An 18,731-nucleotide genomic window follows, 5' to 3' on the forward strand; every position below is an offset into this window, starting at 1 on the left:
CTTTGTATTGTAAAAGTTAAAAATGTGGCCGTTGTAAAATTTGCTGGTTATTATTTCACCTCTGTTTCAGAATGAGAGATACTTTGTTTGTTTTAGAATTTCGCACAAAGCTACTCGAGGGCTGTTTGTACTAGCCATCCCTAATTTAGCAGTGTGAGACTAGAAGGAAGGCAGCTAGTCATCACCACCCACCGCCACCTCTTGGGCTACTCTTTTACCAACGAATAGTGGGAGTGACTGTCACATTATTACGCCCCCATGGGTGAATGGGCGAGCATGTTTGGAGCGATGGGGATGCGACCCCGTGACCCTCGGATTACGAGTCGCACGCCTTAACATGCTTGGCCATGCCAGGCCATGAGAGATACAACTATTGACATGAAGCCTTTGATAGGAATATGCTGTCACTTATGTGATGTTCAAATTAAGAATAAATTTACTGTTCTCTGCAGTGAGTTTTGGCTCACCTGAATATTTTTTCATCATACAAAATGAAGTTACTATTGGATGCATTTGTATATTTTAATTTAGCTACAGGTGTTACTAAAATGAAAAATATGATATAAATTTTGTATTTTTAAGTATTATAAAAATAGTTCTTTATGGAATGTATATTTGGCTTAAAATATAATAATTATGTTCTTTGGTGAAATTAGACATGTTCAGATCATTCTTCACTTGGCTTAACTTAAATCATACTGCTCCATTTCCACATGGAAGGTATTCTAATCCTGATGTAATGCCATGAACAATAAGTATTACAAATCTGGATTCTAGCAGATATCTAACTCTGCACAAGTTCATGCAAGTTTACATTCTTGTCATTCAAGCAACAATAAGTAAGCATTTTACATATTAACTTTTTGAAGAATGATAAGTTTTATCAGTAGCACAATAGCTTGGATTATCGGTCACAGAAAGTCATTATATTATAAAGTTGTTTAACTTCCAATGGCATTCAATCTTTCATTTATGTTCATTGCCAGTTTGAGTAAAAGATTTCTTAGTTTTGAGTGTTTGAGATAAGCTAGAAAAGATGTTTGATGTACAAAAATTGTACATATTTTAGTTATTTGGTCTATTAAAATAAAGTCATTCATGTACATTCACAGGATATATAGGTAAAATGTACTTTAATTTAAATAATTTTTAGTGTGTAAAGTAGACCATAATATTTTACCTTCACATCTGTAACACATAAGGAAGAAAAGAAATCTCTGAAGGAGAAGCTTCAAGCAGTGCAGGAAGTGACAGCAATGGTTCAAAACATCTTAGGAGAAATTGCATCTATGGGAGAAAGAGCAAAAAAGTAAGTGAACAGAAGCTGTAAAACTTTGTCTTCAAAATGAATCATTGTTAACTTCAGTTATTTACCACATGTGACGAATGAAGTTACTCACATGTCATAAATCACATTTTTTTAAATGCTAACTAATCACTGAAGGTTTATTTGAAAAACAAAAAATGGTGGACACATATTCTGAATAGTAATCAGTAGATGATAGTTAACTACTAGATGATACTTGTCTTAGAGGATTTTGTTACAAGTACTGACATACTAGTAGAGAATATTACATCAGTTGCTAATTAAGTAATTATCTCAAGTGGTAGATATAAATACTTGCTAAATATACATGTAGAAAAATAATTACATCATTTGATAGTTAACTCGTAGAAGGTACTTGTCTTAAAGAGATGGTAATTACAAGTACTAACGTACAAACAGAGACGATCTGCATCAGTTAACATTTACTTGGTAGAATATACTTGTCTTAAGGGATGGTAGTTAAAAGTACTAACATACAAGCAGAAATTATCTGGATCAGTTAATAGTTAACTAATAGAAGATACTTAAGAGATGGTAGTTACAAGTACTAACATACAAACAGACACTACCTGGATTAGTTGGAAGATGCTTGTCTTAAAGAATAGTTGTTTTTAAGTATTAATAAAGTAGTAGAGACTATCTACTAGTTGAATGGGTAACTTATCTAAAACAGCTAGTATTTACCTTTATCATAAATATAAAATCTTTTAACAGATTCATGGTATTATCAGCTTTACGGAAATTATATATATAGTTGTTGAAATTTTGGGTACTGTACTTTAATCAAAGACAACTGAATATATAAAAATTCAGTCATAAAAATATAAGTATGCAATTTTTTATAACTCAAATGATTTTTTTATTTTATAGTTTGACTGTTGTTGAAAAATATTGGGAATTTTGCTGTTTTTTGACTCAACAGCCTCTGTGGATCTTTATATTTATTGATATTCAAGTGAAACAACAAAGAGTACAAAAACAAAGAACAATACTTTCATTTGTTTTAGTCAAACATAAAGATAATTTTGATTAGTATATCAACAACACTATGTCTTATACAGTGGTGGAATGTCTGGAGTTGTCTTTTACTCACTGTAATGATTCTCTATTTATATAGGATTTGAAAAGTATGTATCCTTGATACTGGTAATTTTTTATTCTGAATAATTTAGTGTACAAATTAAATATGAAGCTCAATATATTATATGATTCACCAATTATCATTGAGTTATACTGGTTTTAGTGGATTCTACCCCTTATCAATAACCCTGGACAAAAGCAAATTGAAAGAACAAGACTAGTGGTGGAGTGTATATTGTACGTATGATATACTGAGTTCTCTTTTACTCAGCACAGGTGATTAAATAGCTTGTTTGCTGAATAATTAAGAATAATAAATTAGTAGCATAAATTCTACATGTCTTCAAATCTTATATAAATATAGGTTCATTGTGATGAGTGAAAGGCGACTCAAAACACACACACACACACACACACACACACACACACACACATGTATATGAAATTGAAAAAATACATTTAAATGAAGTTAAATAAGTAAACAAAATCATGAGGAAGGACTGCATTAGAAACAGCAAATCCCAATCTTTGAGTAATTGTATTATAAAAATAATTTTTAAGCCAAAACAAAACACATTAAAATTAAACAAAACACTGCACTTTTTACAAAACAATCCTATGGCACAAGCTACAACTTTGAATTATAAAATCTTTTCCTAGGCTTTGGAGGTGACTGAAGAACTAGAACCCACATTGCAGAGTGGGGATACACTGCCTATCAGTCTTAACCTCCAATTTGCTAATCTCACATAAGAAGTAGACACAATTAGACTATAAATTAGGAGAGTGAGATGTAGATGCTCAAGCCTACAATGTCCCACATTTACATCACCCTTCACTGTCTGCAGACAGTTGTGGGAAGGTGACTGCTCTCCCAAGTTAAAATAAAAAATAAGGACATAAGGTACTACCATTTTGGAGTAAGTAAGATGAAACTTGCCTCTTGAAGTTAACATTCTTATCCCCATTATGGTAGAAGCACTAACTGACACAACATTGAACCATATTAATATGCTAGTATACTAACATGGTTCAATGTTGTGTGAATTTGTTATCGTTTTCTCCTATTATTGATACAATATAGTAATATTATTTGAAATAACAAGCTTTTAGCAAAAATAATTCATGACTTTTTTTGTTGTATATTACATGACATCAGCATTACTTGGAATTCATTTTTGTTTATTTTTCTTCTAGTACATTCAATTTCAGTGTACCATTTTTGTCTTGGCTAGCCATCTTTGTTTTAACAGTGGGGACAGTAGTCTTGTATTATGTCCCAATTCGTTATATATTTATAGCATGGGGTAAGTTTGACAGCTGTTTTAACTTTTGTTTTTAGTATTTTTAAAGTAGTTCAAAGAAATTAAGTGCTCTCTTTACTGTATCTTAAGAATTGCATTACCTTTCACTTGCTCTGTTGTTCTAATTTAATTGAAGATTATTTTATCCATGTTTTTGGGTAGTTTTAACATATTAATAAAAGTATTTTATTTATTTTATTTTATTAATGTACTTTTTATGTCAAATTCTAGTTTTTGCTGTAATACACATTAGAATTCAAGCTTTTGTTATTATCCTTTTAATTAAAACCATTGAATCCAGAGTTTGAAATAATTACTTTTTTACAATTCAAAAAGCTTTATAAATTGCAGATTAGCTAAAGGAATTACTCAACAGAAACCTATTTGGGAATTGTTTTTTAGTTTAATAATGCCCACTCATTTTATGCTTTCAATAAAAGTTGTGGTGCAATTTCACAATAAAATAACCAGTTATGAAATATTTATTATAGTTAAGAACTTTAATTAGACTTAAAGATAATTCAACTTTATGCTGATGTCACTTATATGTGTGTATGTGTTGATTTAACTTTAAAATATAGAATCTATGCATAAAATAATTTACAGTATTTATTATATAGTACTCTTGTTTCTATTATTTTTAATTATAATAGTACAGAAGTCTAGGTTTCCATACAATGCATTAGTCCTTTCAGGATTTTAAATTATAATAAAAGTAAATAACTTATAATGGCACATATTATATGGTTAATAATTATGTTAATAAAAACATGATTAAACTTAAGTTATTCAAGTTCATTAGATGTCACAGTAATCACTTTGAGCTTTTAGAAAATAAACTTATGAAATATCAAAAACATAGGAAAAAAAAAGAAAATTATTAAACATCAAATTCTTTTTATAACAGAAGAATACAAATTTCTTGTTGAAATAAGTGATCTATAATACAGTTTGCTTAGACAGTCAAGATTCATTTCTTTATTTGATTGACATATAATACACACACACATATTTGAAAAAATATTGTTTATGATTTATAACTGTTATACCATGAACATGACAGTGCCCATCACTCATGTTATACAGCTATGCAAAGCTGCATATATTAATCAGTTATTTTTATTTTCCATACTTAAGCAACAAATGTTTATATGATACCATTATAGTTTCATGATATTCTTATTATAGATACTTGTTAATAACACAGTGAAATTTTTAAAATTACTGTTGCATTCTCCTTATTTCATCAGTAATTTGTTAAATTTCAATAATTATTTCAAAGTCTAAAGTTGTTGTTCCTGTTTCAATGTAGATTATGAAGTTAAATTCTTATATTAGATGATTATTTTGATCATTTCCTGAAGAAAAAAAAAGCAGTTTATGAATAAGAATATTAAGGTAATATAGTTGTGAAAATGAGAGTTGGTGAATTAAGGTAATCTCATAAAGAATAAACTTTGTTATCTAAGAAACTAGAAATATTGCTAAACTGTGATTGAAGGATCTATACAACGACTTTATAAAAGGTATTACTTCTTTTCCTTTTGTTTGAGTTACTTTGACTGATTTAAAACAAAATACATAAAATTACAAAGAACATACACTGTTGGCCAAAATCTTAAGGCCAATGAACATAAAGAAAAAATATGCATTTTGCATTCTTAGACTCAACCATTTATTTGAGTGAAGCTTCGAAAGATGACAATAAGAAAAGGAAAAATAAAAATAAAAAACTTTTTTAGCATTTAATAGGGAAAATGTGAACACTATGAAATTAGCCTAAATACTAGCTGGTCAAAAGTTTAAGACCATACTGAAACGAAGCATTAATCAGTAAACACGTAACGAAATTTAGTCATTTGTGTTCAAGCATTAGCATTGTAAACATCTCCCACTGACATCTCCTGTGTTACATTGGGTAAAAACGTGGCAAAGGCTAAAAAGTTGACAGAATTGTTGAGCTGAAAAAGCAAGGTCTATCTCAACGTGCCATCACTGGTGAAATTGGGCGTAGTAAAACTGCTGTTGCAAATTTCTTAAAAGACCCTGAGGGATACAGAACGAGAATTTCAAGTGGTCGGCCCAAGAAAATTTCGCTGGCATTGAGCAGGAGGATTTGACAAGTTGTCCGGCAAGACATCAGCCAATCGTCGAACCAGATTAATGCCCTTATGGACACAGAAAGCAGCTCAAGAACAATAAGATGACATCTACAAGAGAAAGGCTTTAAAAACTGTAAACATCATCAAAGACCATGCCTCCTTCCACACCATGAAACAGCTCAGTTACTCTTTGCTAAGAAGTACCAAACATGGGATGTAGAAAATTGGAAGAAGGTTTTGTTCTCTGATGAGGAAAAATTTAACCTGATCCAGATGGCTTCCAACGTTACTGGCAGGATAAGGATATCCCACTAGAGACATTTTCGACATGATACAATGGAGGAGGTTTCATCATGATCTGGATGGCTTTCTCCTTCCATGAAACAATGGAGCTTTAGGTTATACAGGGGCATCAAACAGCAGCTGGCTACATTGGCATGTTGGAGAGAGCATCCTTGTTGACCAAAGTCCCTCGCTTGTGTGGAAATGATTGGATCTTTCAGCAGGAAAATGCTGCAATCCACAATGCCTGCAGGACAAAGGACATTTTCATGGTAGATAACATGATTCTTTTGAACCATCCAGCGTGTTCACCTGAACTGAACCCCATTGAAAATGTTTCGGGGTGGATGGCAAGGGAAGTCTGTAGAAATGGATGTCAGTTCCAAACAGTGCACGATCTTTGTGAAGCCATCTTCACCACCTGGAATAACATTCCAGCCAGTCTTCTGCAAATACTTATATCGACCATGCCATAGCGAATGTTTGAAGTTATTTGCAATGCCGGGCCATGTAACTCACTCTTTTTGGGCATTTTCTATCCCTTTTTAGGACTTATTTTTGGTATGGTCTTAAACTTTTGACCAGCTAGTATTTAAGCAAATTTCATAGTGTTCATATTTTTCCTATTAAATGCTAAAAAGCTTTTTATTTTTATTTTCCCTTTTCTTATTTTCATCTTTCAAAGCTCTACTCAAATAATACTCTAACAATGCAAAATGCATATTTTTTCTTTGTTCGTTGGCCTTAAGATTTTGGCCAGCAGTGTATATCAGAGTATTTAGAATGATGCCTGAACTTAACAAACGTCCTCTGTTACATTGAATCCAGGCTTTCACAAAATAATAAAAAAAATGTTGATGGTGAAATCAATCAGTTTAATTTTGTTTACCATTATTAGCCCTCAAGCTTACCATTGAAACAATGAGTTATTTGTAAATAAATTTAGTTATGTTTATGAATGTTTAAAGTGAGTAATTATCCCAAAAAGTATAAAATTTGTAAGCACAAAACTAGAAAGTGCTAATAATAGAAAAATGAATATATCAGTTTGGTTGAACCCAAGTATTAGTTTTATTGTTAATAATGCACAATTTTACTTTGCAAGTTTCTGCTCTTTTTTTGTAAACCAATTTGAATAGGAACTTTCTTTTTCAACTAAAGTGCATTAACTTGACAGCTATTTTTCTTTTATAGGAATCAACAAATTTACTAAAAAACTGCGCAATCCACATGCAATACCAAACAATGAACTTTTGGATTTCCTTTCCAGGGTACCTGATAACAATGAAAAGGTAATTAAATTTTTAAATATCTAAAAAAAATGAATAGCTTTACATGTTATTTTTCTTTTATGAAAGCATGAAATGTTGTAGGTAACTCTTGAAAACTTAAGATATTCCTTTGTTTTCTAGATGTAGATGATCAAAAAAGTGCTTTTCTTTGTACAGCATTCATTTTGAAAGAAAGGTACTCTCTATGTTTGGTTTTTACTCATGTGTGGGCAAGATTCTTTGCAGTAAGTGTCTGCATCTTGTCAGCAATAAATTTCAAAAATAAAATAGCACACAGCCCACTTGTTATAAAACAGTATATTAAAATAAGTCAAACATATTTACAAATGTATCCAGAGCTTTACATAATTCTCTATTTTTATTAAAGTCCACATGGGCTGGTTCATGCAATTACTATAGAATTAAAACACAAATAACAAATCAGTGATAGTTTCACTTAATTTGTACTATTGTTTACCACCATTGTATCCAGTGCTTTAAATAATTATTTTTTATCAAAAGTCTGCAAACATTTGTTCAATTGCTTTAGATCACAATTGAGAAGATAAATTATTGTTCTTTATGTTGTTGTTATAATACAATCTGCAATAATTTCACTTTAGAAATTGCCACTGTATGTTTCTGTGATTAAACTCACAAACACATAGTCTAGATTTGTTTTGACTATATCTCTCACCAGTTGGCAAAGCATGGCCAAGTAGTTAGGGTTCTTGACTCACAATCTGAGGATTGTGGGTTTGAATCCCCATCCCACCAAATGTGCCTGCCCTTTCAGCCATGGGGGCATTATAATGTGATGGTCAATCCTGCTATTCTTTGATAAAATACTAGCTGCCTTCCTTCTAGTCTTTGATTGCTAAATTATGGATGGCTAGTTCAGACAACCCTCACCAACTTTGTTTTATTTGAAGAACACTTTAGACATATTTATAAATATCTTGACTGAGATTTAAAATTTTTTTTTACAAAATATTGTGGTGTAATAATATTCATTAAAAATGTAAAAGGTTCTTATAAACTGGATATAATACAACAATTACCAGTTTATATCAACTGAACTACACAATGTACAATTCTAAAAATAACTAAAGTTAACACTCGCACTATACATAAGATTAAAACAGTCATATATGTAACAGTACATCAGTATTATAAAATTAGTTTTTAAACTTATCTATAATATTGTTTTCAATCAATTAAATTTATGGGAGATTTAAATTTATGGTATTATTAGTGAAGCATGACTAAATTTCATGTTATTAGTAGTATGATGTTATATAATTGAATTGATGTTGATAAGTGGATGCAAACTATGGCTTCATTACTTAGTATGATGCTGTGTGGTAGTTTTAAAGTTCAACATAGTACAGAGATGCTTGATTTAAGCAGAACTAGAGCTTTTATTTTAGGATTCTTTACAATAGGTGTTTAGAATTCATTGGTGATAAAGTTCAACAATAAAGAAACAGCACACATTCCATTTGTATTAAAATAATGTATCAAATACGTCAAATGTATACTATTCATTCCAATTTTGGTTATCACATTGGTATCAAAAGCTTTAAATAAATGTCTTTTTTTTTGTCAAAGTCCATACACACTGGTTCAATTACTTTAGAACACAATTGACAGGACAAATTAATCTTTTTACTCTGCTATTACAATACAATCTGTGACAATTTCACTTTAAAAATTGCCACAATACATTTCATATGACTAAACTCACAATCACTAAGTCTAGATCTATCTATCTATGTACATTTTTGGCATGTATTTTTAGCCAGACAGAAGTCAGGAATGTTCCACTCACTACTAGACATTATTAAAACAAGAAAAACTCAGAGGGTTCTAGTAATATGATAAATTAATATAATAATCACCATTTCATAGTTATTGAACTACACAATGTATGATTTATAAACAATTAAGTAAATAAACTTGTAATAAACTATTGCTTTTAAAATAATTAAATTTAAGACTGAAGCTGTATCAACGATTTAAATCATATCTCTCACATTATACTTAAATGAAAACACACAAGTGTAAGTTAAAATGTAATAAGCTCAAGCAAATGAATGTTTTTTCTTTGATAAATAAGTAGTGCATCTGAACATCTATAATGGTATTTTATTTTTCAAACAAATATGTAATTTGTAAAACTATTACAAAAATATTTAAAAATTAGTTTGTACAAAATGAGAGCTATTTAGATATTTTTATCTCTAATTTGCTCTCACTGTGTTCTCTTTCAGATAATGTACAAGGATATTAGACCAAATGTTAGCCTTATGACAGAAGTTGATAAGAGAAAGACAAAGAAAACAAGCTGAAATTGTTATCCTTTCCAGGTTGAACATCATTTCTGAATATATTCAACATGATATTTGATAATACCTTTGATTAAATTCTAAATCTGTGTATAGAAATCTTTTGCAAAAAAATAAGGATTTACCATTAGACAATCAAAATTCAAAGAGTGTTGCACATTAATTCCACCATAGAACATCAGGTTAGGATTTATCTTTTTTGTTTCAAATATGTTCATCTTTTGGGTACAGTCATTGTCTCTAGAAGTTTTTGAATTTGAAATTTTAGTTGCTGTTACTTCTAAGAGTAAAGACTGGTTTATTTCCATTTTCCAAAAAAATTGAAGTCGAACTTCAATTTTTGATGGTTACAGTGATATCTGTACAAATTTATGATCTATTAAGAGAAATCTTCCTTCTTGAAAAACCATTTAGATCTTCAAGGTATTTTCTGTACTGATACTGTTACTTAAACATTTAAATTATTAGATTATTTGAGGTTCAGTTTAAGCAATATGATGAAGTATGCACATATGTAGCCTCAGATAAATTAATTGTGTTCAGTTTAAGAATGAAGACTTAAAGCATGAAAATAATATAAATTGTTTTTTTTTTTATTATACTATGCAAGGACATTCAGTATTCTTTTTCACATATATGGATGATAATAGTGGTAAATTTATTATATATTCAGATATAAAAAATTCAAGTGTAGAGATAATGTTAGTCTTTTATTCTTATTTCATCTTCTAAGTATTGGAAAACATTGGTAAAACCTATGAATTATACACATAATAACTTAAAAACATCTTAATAATGTAAATCAGAAAATAAGAAATCTGAATTTATATATATAAATGTAAAATATCACTGCATTGTAACTGAAAGGTTTCCACTAACTGGTATCAGAGGATTTAACATGAAAAGAGAAATGTAAATATTGCCTCATTATAATTTTGGGTATGCCTTAGACTACAGATTTAACAATAAAAATAGTAAAAATGTTGTTTTTATATTTTTAATTGGAATGCTGTCTTTTATGTAGTTAATACTTCTTCTTTCCAGAAAAATACTTGACATGCATGATAACTATTTTAATGAATCAAAGCTATATTTTGTTATTACCATACTCAGCTGTTTCTAGTTTATCAATGAGGATAAGATGTTTATGACTAGAAAATGATTATTGTTGCTGCTTTCATTGAACATTATTTATCTAAATGTTAATGATAACTTTCTTATTGCTCCCCAGTGGCACAGTGGTATGTCTGTGGACTTGTACTGCTAAAAATGGGTTTCGATACCTGTGGTGGGCAAAGCACAGATAGCCCATTGTGTAGCTTTGTGCTTAATTCTAAATAAACAAACTTTCATATTTTTTTACATATCTAATGACCATTAAAATAAAAGGAAAGTGCTTGAAAACTATTTTAATATTATACGTATAATGTTTATGCATTATAAAAGAGTATGAAATAAAAAACTGTTCAGATCAAACAAAGATACGTATAAATTATAAAGCACGTAATGGCCCAGCATGGCCAGGTGGTTAAGGCACTCAACTCGTAATCTGAGGTTCACGGGTTCAAATCCCTGTCACACCAAACATGCTCATCCCTTTCAGCTGTGGGGGCATTATAATATGATGGTCAGTCCCACTATTCTTTGGTAAAAAAGTAGCCCAAGAGTTGGCAGCAGGTGGTGATGACTAGCTGCCTTCTCTATAGTCTTATACTGCTAAATTATGGACGGCTAGCACAGATAGCCCTCATGTAGCTTTGCGCAAAATTGTAAAAAACAACAACAAAGCACTTAACATAATTATTATTATTATATCTATGCAGAAAATACATATCATTGATGAAATTTTGTATAGTATGGTAAGAGATAAAAAAAATCATTATTTATATAATGGCTTTTTTATTTCACAAGCAAGAAATTAAAATTTTTTTACTCCTTAGAAGTTTAGCCATTAACATCTTGATGGAAGTTAAGTGCAGTTTTTATTTTATGTATAAATATATATTTAATTAGAAAAGCTTAAACTAAAAAGAAAATACATCATAGGGAAGAATAGTGTGAATCTCATGCAGCATACCAAATCTTAGATAAATATAATTAAATGTAAGTTCATAAGAGAGGGAGAAAAAAAATTCAGCCATAATACAAACATTTAACATCAGGGCACAAATCATAAAATGGGTCATCATGTAAAGTACTCTGGTTTTTAGAAGTACTGACAGAAGTAAGACCCAAATTGTGTCAAGGGTACACTGTTTATCCAGTTTAACTTTAACTTTTGCAGCTTTACATAATTAAGAAATAAAAGAAATTGAGCAGATGTGGGTGGTCTAGCCCACAATGTCCCACATCTTTAGTAGTACAGTTCTTAATACCTGATATAATATATTAGTACATAAATTGTTTTTAATTAGCTTGAAGAGAAAACTTTAAATATTTTAAATAATTTTGTGATAAACAAAATATGTTTATATAGATCTGAAAATACTGGTTTAAACAATATTATAATATGCACAATAAAAACTAATTTCTAAAATTTATCATAGCTGAAATAATTGAAATTACTGATTGGACATTTAGTCTTAATCATGTGAAGCTCTAAAAATGAGGTTAAATTGGATAGGTGGTATAACCTCAATGCAATTTATGTTTTACTTTCACCAGTACCTCTAAAATCCAGGGCACAGTACATTATGACCCATTTTATAATCTGTACCCTGGTGTTAGATATTTGTATTGTGGCTGCATTTTTTTCCTTCTCTCTTATAAAGTTGCATTTAATTATATAAATATATACAGACTTCTTTAGGTTGTAGAATGAGTGTTTTAAGAAACTTCAGATATGATTTATATTTTCATAATATCTAAATGACTTTAATTTTTATTCAGTGAAATTAAAGTAAAAAAATTAAGTACATAAATGAGAATGAGCTTTTAAAAGTTGTTTTTGAATCTCAATTTGTAATTTATATCTCTTTTTGTCTCATTATGTGTATACAGATGCATCTATATATGTATTTGTATATTATCAGGCAATTGTTTTCATTATGTGTGTGTACATATATTGACATGTGTATGTACCATAAGGCAAATTGTTTTCATGTGTTTGTGTATACATATACACATACATGGGTGTACAAATTGTCAGGCAGATTGTTTTCAAACACAGTTAGACTGAAACTGTAAAATAAAATATTTTTTCCCTCCATCATTTCCCCAAAAAATGAAGGATAACTTTTAATATCTAAGCAAGTGCTGTAAAATAACTAGAATCATAAATGTTTTATTGGGTGTTTTTCTCTCTCTCTCTCTTTTGCCAGGTATGTGTGTATGATACTAGAGACCTAGCATGGGCAGGTGGATGGGGTGCTTGACTCACAATCTGATGGTCATGAGGTTGAATCCCTGCTTTACCAAACATGCCCATCTTTTCAGCATTTAGGACATTATAATGTATCAGTAAATCCCCCTATTCATTTATAACAAGTGGCCCAAGAGTTGGAGGTGGGTGGTGACGACTGGCTGCCTTCTCTGTAATATTTCATTGCTAAAGTAGGGATGGATAGAGCAGATAGCCCTTGTGTAGCTTTGCACAAGATTTCAAGCAAACCAAACCAATGTACGATATTGCATTTGTGTTATAATTGTAGTCATGGAAGGATAAAGTTTCAAAGAATTGCTATAATACAAGAATATTAGTTAAATTTAAAACTATTGTTAAACTGAAAATTACTGATTCCAAGGTTAAATATTTATATAAAATCCATATTTTAAGTACTGTTATATCTAATTATAATCTGAATTTTAGCAGTGTTTCTTGCAGTATAGTGAAACTAGTGGCTCAGTGTTCCTTTAAGAGAAATGAAGGATCACCTGACAGCTGAGAAGAAACTACAGATAAAATGAAGAACTTAGATAAAGTGGTAGTAAGTTCATTATTAAGATCTTATTAAAAATTCAGATTCAAACAAACTATTTCAACACGTAGTCTTACAATTATTCAGTGTTGGAAAATATACATATATACATATAGGGTGGCCTGTAAGTCCCTACCCATCCATATATCTTATGTATCCAGTGTATCTGTGTGCTGTCCCTCATTCTTGCTGCATAATATTATGTGATGCAATGTTCTGTGAGACATTTTCCTCAACATAGCAGGGGTTATTGTTCCAAATGCTGCAGTAACAGCTGCCTTCAACTCATCATTAGTATTATTGAATATGACATAATAACATATGGATGGGTAGGGACTTACGGGCCACCCTGTATATTTCTCTATTTTTTCATATTAAAAGAAATTCATTTTCAGGAACCATGTAATGTTGCATAATTAGTCATAAAAAAAGTGTATTCAAATGTTACTTAGAGACCCATAAAATTAGCTTTTTGAGTGATTCACCACAAAGTGTGTCAAAAGTACAAGAGAAGACTTTTGTTATTGGGGTTAAATGATATCCTTTAAAGAGATCATAATTAAACAAAGCAGAGTTGTTACTAGATGCTTAAGAGATTCAAGGCTCAGGCTCATAGATGATGGATTTTTGGCATTTCGGTATGATATGAATTATGGTTTTCTATTCTAATTTTTCAAGACACCAACTGGAGATTCAGAGCATTGCCAAATAGAATCATGACACAGATTTCATGCCCTAGTGCCTAGCAATGCCTCAGAAACCAAGTATGATTGTACTCATGCAATCATTGTAAGTTTTCTATGGCAGCTTACTGAGTTTTAATCCTATTTTTATTTATTTGCAAATATTACATTTCTAACTTATGTGATTTAAAATCATTTGCATAGGTGTGATATTTTTTGCATTACCCCTACCTTCATAATGATATATGGTAACTCATGGATATGCTTCATATATGTGTGTATGTGTGCCACCACTAGAAACCAGATAACCCATTATGTAACTTTGTCCTTAATTCCAAACAAAACAAATTATACATGTGATTTTTATTAAAATTCAAAGTTTTAATAGAATATTTATTCCATCCAGCTAGAAAATTTTTGAACAATATAGTGTTAGTAATGAGAGTGGTAAGTTTTTAAGGTAAAATGGTGATGATATTTTATGGACTTTCTATTTTGTTATTTGCTTCATTGTTGTTGTATTTTTGTGACCAACCACAGTTATTATGCATTCTAGAAGTTTAATGAAATTATGTTATCATTATATTTATAGGTTTTAATCTATGAATATATGTTGTTCTGGAACAACTCTAACTGCAGCAATTTATTATCATTTGGTTGTGATTACCCACTTTGGGAAAAGCTATCAGTGATAAAATGCATTTATCAACAATTTTAAAGTTGTTTTAAATATCTCTATTTATAATCTAATACTAGACAAAAATTAAAATTTTTGGAATTGCTTTTACTAAGTTTTACTACTTGAAGTCAAACATTCAAAGTGTTTTCAAAGATTGATTTTTTAGAATTTTTAATAGAATTTAATTTTTCTTTGTTGTAGATATAATACTTGAAATCTATATCTATTGAATTAACTAGTCTTTCAGAGAAAAGAATTGTATTTAGTTGATGTTTCAGAAGTGTTGTATATTTCATTTGAATTTTGATTCTTTTCTATAAAAGATACAAAATTTTAATTTGTATTTCATTTCTATGCTTTCTACATAAATTAGCAAAAAAAATAAATGGGCCTTATTGAGATTGTTTTTTTTTTCACTGTTTTGATTAGTTTCTTTATGCTGATGTGAACATTTTATGAGTTAATATTTTAGATGTTATGTACTACTAAAATTTTCATTTAGATAAAAAACTTTTATAAGAAGAAACTTTTCATTTTGAATCTAATTAGCAAATGACTGGCAAAATCATTTATCCAAAGAAGTTTGGTATTTTAAAAATTAGATGACTGATGATTATGCCATCCTAAACCTTTCTTAGCCAAGTATTTTGTATTTCCAAGAATTATAAAAAACTTGGAAATTTAAGGACATACAAAAAATGTTATGTGTGATTGATTTATTGAAGGCCCTAAAAACTATATAGTGGATTCAGTTGGAAAAACTACTTTTCAAAGCATACCCACATAGCTCCTAGGAATAGAAACAGTGGGTATTTCAAGAATACTTGTATGGTAATTAAGCATTACTGATAAGTTCTTAGTGCTGTATGAGAGCCTGTTTATCATTAAAAATTACTATAGGAAAGAGTTTCACTGTGTAGTATATGAGTTATATGGTGAAATAGTTATTTTCCAAAATCTTAAATATCCAACTTAAGTTAATCAAGTAACAATAAAGATGCTTTTCATTTGCTAGTTAGTGAATTTGTTGGTGAATATTAATTGAGTAGAATTATATGTTGTAAAAATAGTACCACAACCAATAAAACTCAAACGTTTGATAATAAAACCTTCTATTTATAGAAGTTGGGAGAGTGAAGTATTTGTGTAGTCTTAGTAATTATAATTTTGAACTCTTGACAGTGTTTTTTTTTTTCATTAATTGGTATGCACAATATGGTGCTGGTTATATCTAAAGACAATGATTTCTTTGAATTTTTGCCATTTTCTGATAAATTCATTATTTTATTGTGGTATTATTTCAAAGTTTAAATAAATCTATTTAACTGAAAATGTTGTTAGTTCTCACTATTTCTTGCTACAGTTAAAAATACTAATTGAAATTTATTTTTAAAAAGTATTATTCTTGTTATTTGAGTTATGTAACAATAAATTAGCATTACTGATAACAACTGAGTTTTTGGACACTCAGCTAATACACAGTACTACTACGTTTTGATATATGAAAAGAAACATTCACTCAGAAAGAATGAAACTAAAAATATATATACATAAACCAATGTGTTCTATGATAGTATCAAACAGACAAGGGCATGTTTGGTACACTATAACTTTATCAACAAGGCTACACACTGGGTTACCCTTGTTTCTAAACATGGACATCACCAACTGCATAATGTTACTGTTTGGAAAAAAGCCAGAAATCACCACTTTTGGAAACACAGCAGCAGAAGCAGGTACACACAAAATGTATTCTTTCATTGGATAATTGAGTTTTTAAACAACAATCAAAATCATTGCCACTGAATACACAATTCAGGTAGCACTGTGAAACAAAGAAATGATGTATATAACAAAAACGTTATCAGTGTGAAAAATGCAAAATAATAAGATCTCAGTTACATAAAGTAGACATATTAGACACACAAGCCAAGCTGAAAGACACAATTGGGGCAACTGTGTATTCTACTATTACAGTTATTGTTAATATTTGTCCCACCATAAAATGTGCAACAACGATCCAACAGTAACATTTATCTCCATCCGTTAAAATTAAACACAGATGATATAGTTGATGCACGTTTGACCCACCTCAAGCAACTAGGTAAGGCTTGTTAAGAATATTGAGATAAGTGTTGCCACCTGTAGTTAGGTTTTTGGTTTTTTTTTTACATGTGTAGTCAATGAATAAACACATATCAACAGGTTATGGGCCCAGGAATGCTCTAATAGTGCTTAAACAGATGAAACTGTTTTAAAATTGTTAGTACAAGTAATCCAGGAGATACCGAGGATTACTGTAGAACAGTTTTGGATGACAATTTTTGTTGGATGGCACAGGATTTACATGGATACTTTATTACAAGTGCTGGGTGATTCGTTTCCTTTGTCGGGAAGCCATTGTGAAATACCAAGGTAAACTGTAAGTAAAATATTGATTGACACTCTATTTTCTCAAGTCATATAAAGGGAGAAATAGATCTAAATCAAAGAAAGGAATATTACAGTTGTGGTTGAAATAGTTTGACAATGGAAGATAAAATATCAATTGATAAGTTGGGAGAAAATAATTGGGCCACATGGAAATTTCAAATGGAACATTTATTGGCCTATGGGACCATGTGACTGAAACAGAGGTATTGGCAGAGACAGCCAATGATCAAACAAGAGCAGATTTCAACAGGAAAAGGGAAAGAACATTTTCAACAATTTTTCTGAATATTCAAGGTACACAACTCTATCTTATCACCTCATGCACAACACCTAAGGAAACATGGAATATACTTCGTGCTCACTTTGATAGGAACACACTAGCCAATAAACTATTCCTGAAAAAGAAGTATTTTTGATGTGAGATGAAAGAAAGCATGACGGTCCAGGTTGGTGGATTCTAGTGCATCTAGGCATATGACACACCAGAGGAACATATTATCAAATTATCACAAGTTTAACACACCTCAGCAAGTTAGGATTGGTGATGGAAGAACTGTTGAAGCTCTTGGAGTTGGAAACTGTAAACTAGAAATGACATTTAAAGTCAGTAATTTAAAGCATGTCACAATGCAGAGTGTCCTTCATATACCAAAACTAGCTAGCAATCTATTTTCAGTAGGAGCTGCTACTGAAAAAGGAAATATTGTGCAGTTTGGAGTTAATCGCTGTTACATCCGAGGTACGTCAGGACAACTCCATGGCATGGGTACAAGAAAGAATGATGGTCTATACCAACTGGACTGTAAGACCAGTGTTATTGAGAATGCCTTAGTAGCCTCAAACAGCAGCATGAATGGCTTGGATATATGGCATCAACGACTAGGGCATGTCAGTGTTTCACAGTTACAGAAGCTTGTCAGAAGTGGAATCAAATTCCAGAAGTCTGATGAAGCCAGTTTCTGTGAGGAATGCACTGAAAGTAAAATGCACAGGAAGCCATTTAAGTCAGTGGGATAAGTCAGATCAAAGGGAAGACTGCAACTGGTACACAGTGATGTCTGTGGTCCCATGCAAACTCCATCTATTGGAGGTAGCAAGTACTTTGTTACATTTATTGATGATTACTCAAGATGCTGCAGAGTGTATTTCTTGAAACAGAAGTCAGAAGTATTTGAGAAATTCAAGGAATTTCAGAAGTTGTACTCAAATGGAGAGCGCATAAAAACCCTACGCACAGATAATGGCGGAGAATATACGTCAAATGAGTTCCAGCAATATTTGAAGTCAAGAGGCATTCATCATGAG

At 30.5% G+C, this 18,731-nt stretch overlaps 1 protein-coding gene and 1 long non-coding RNA gene across 3 annotated transcripts in view; one reads left to right on the plus strand and one right to left on the minus strand.

Moving 5' to 3' along the window:
- The window catches only part of LOC143258493 (multiple C2 and transmembrane domain-containing protein 1-like), a 135,634-nt gene extending 119,309 nt beyond the window's left edge, over positions 1–16,325 (plus strand). Inside the window, exons 17-21 of the mRNA XM_076517543.1 lie at positions 1,203–1,309; positions 3,605–3,714; positions 7,290–7,387; positions 9,640–9,735; positions 13,035–16,325. Of these exons, the coding sequence (XP_076373658.1) occupies positions 1,203–1,309; positions 3,605–3,714; positions 7,290–7,387; positions 9,640–9,717 (393 nt within the window). The 3' untranslated portion in view covers positions 9,718–9,735; positions 13,035–16,325. The remainder of the gene's footprint in view (positions 1–1,202; positions 1,310–3,604; positions 3,715–7,289; positions 7,388–9,639; positions 9,736–13,034) is intronic.
- The window catches only part of LOC143258495 (uncharacterized), a 61,440-nt gene that overhangs the window by 6,794 nt on the left and 35,915 nt on the right, over positions 1–18,731 (minus strand). For both annotated transcript variants that reach the window (XR_013032319.1, XR_013032318.1), the window contains one exon: positions 1,181–1,287. This is a non-coding gene — a long non-coding RNA (uncharacterized LOC143258495). The remainder of the gene's footprint in view (positions 1–1,180; positions 1,288–18,731) is intronic.

The sequence above is a fragment of the Tachypleus tridentatus genome, chromosome 8 (assembly GCF_004210375.1).
Source record: "Tachypleus tridentatus isolate NWPU-2018 chromosome 8, ASM421037v1, whole genome shotgun sequence".
NCBI lineage: Eukaryota > Metazoa > Arthropoda > Merostomata > Xiphosura > Limulidae > Tachypleus > Tachypleus tridentatus.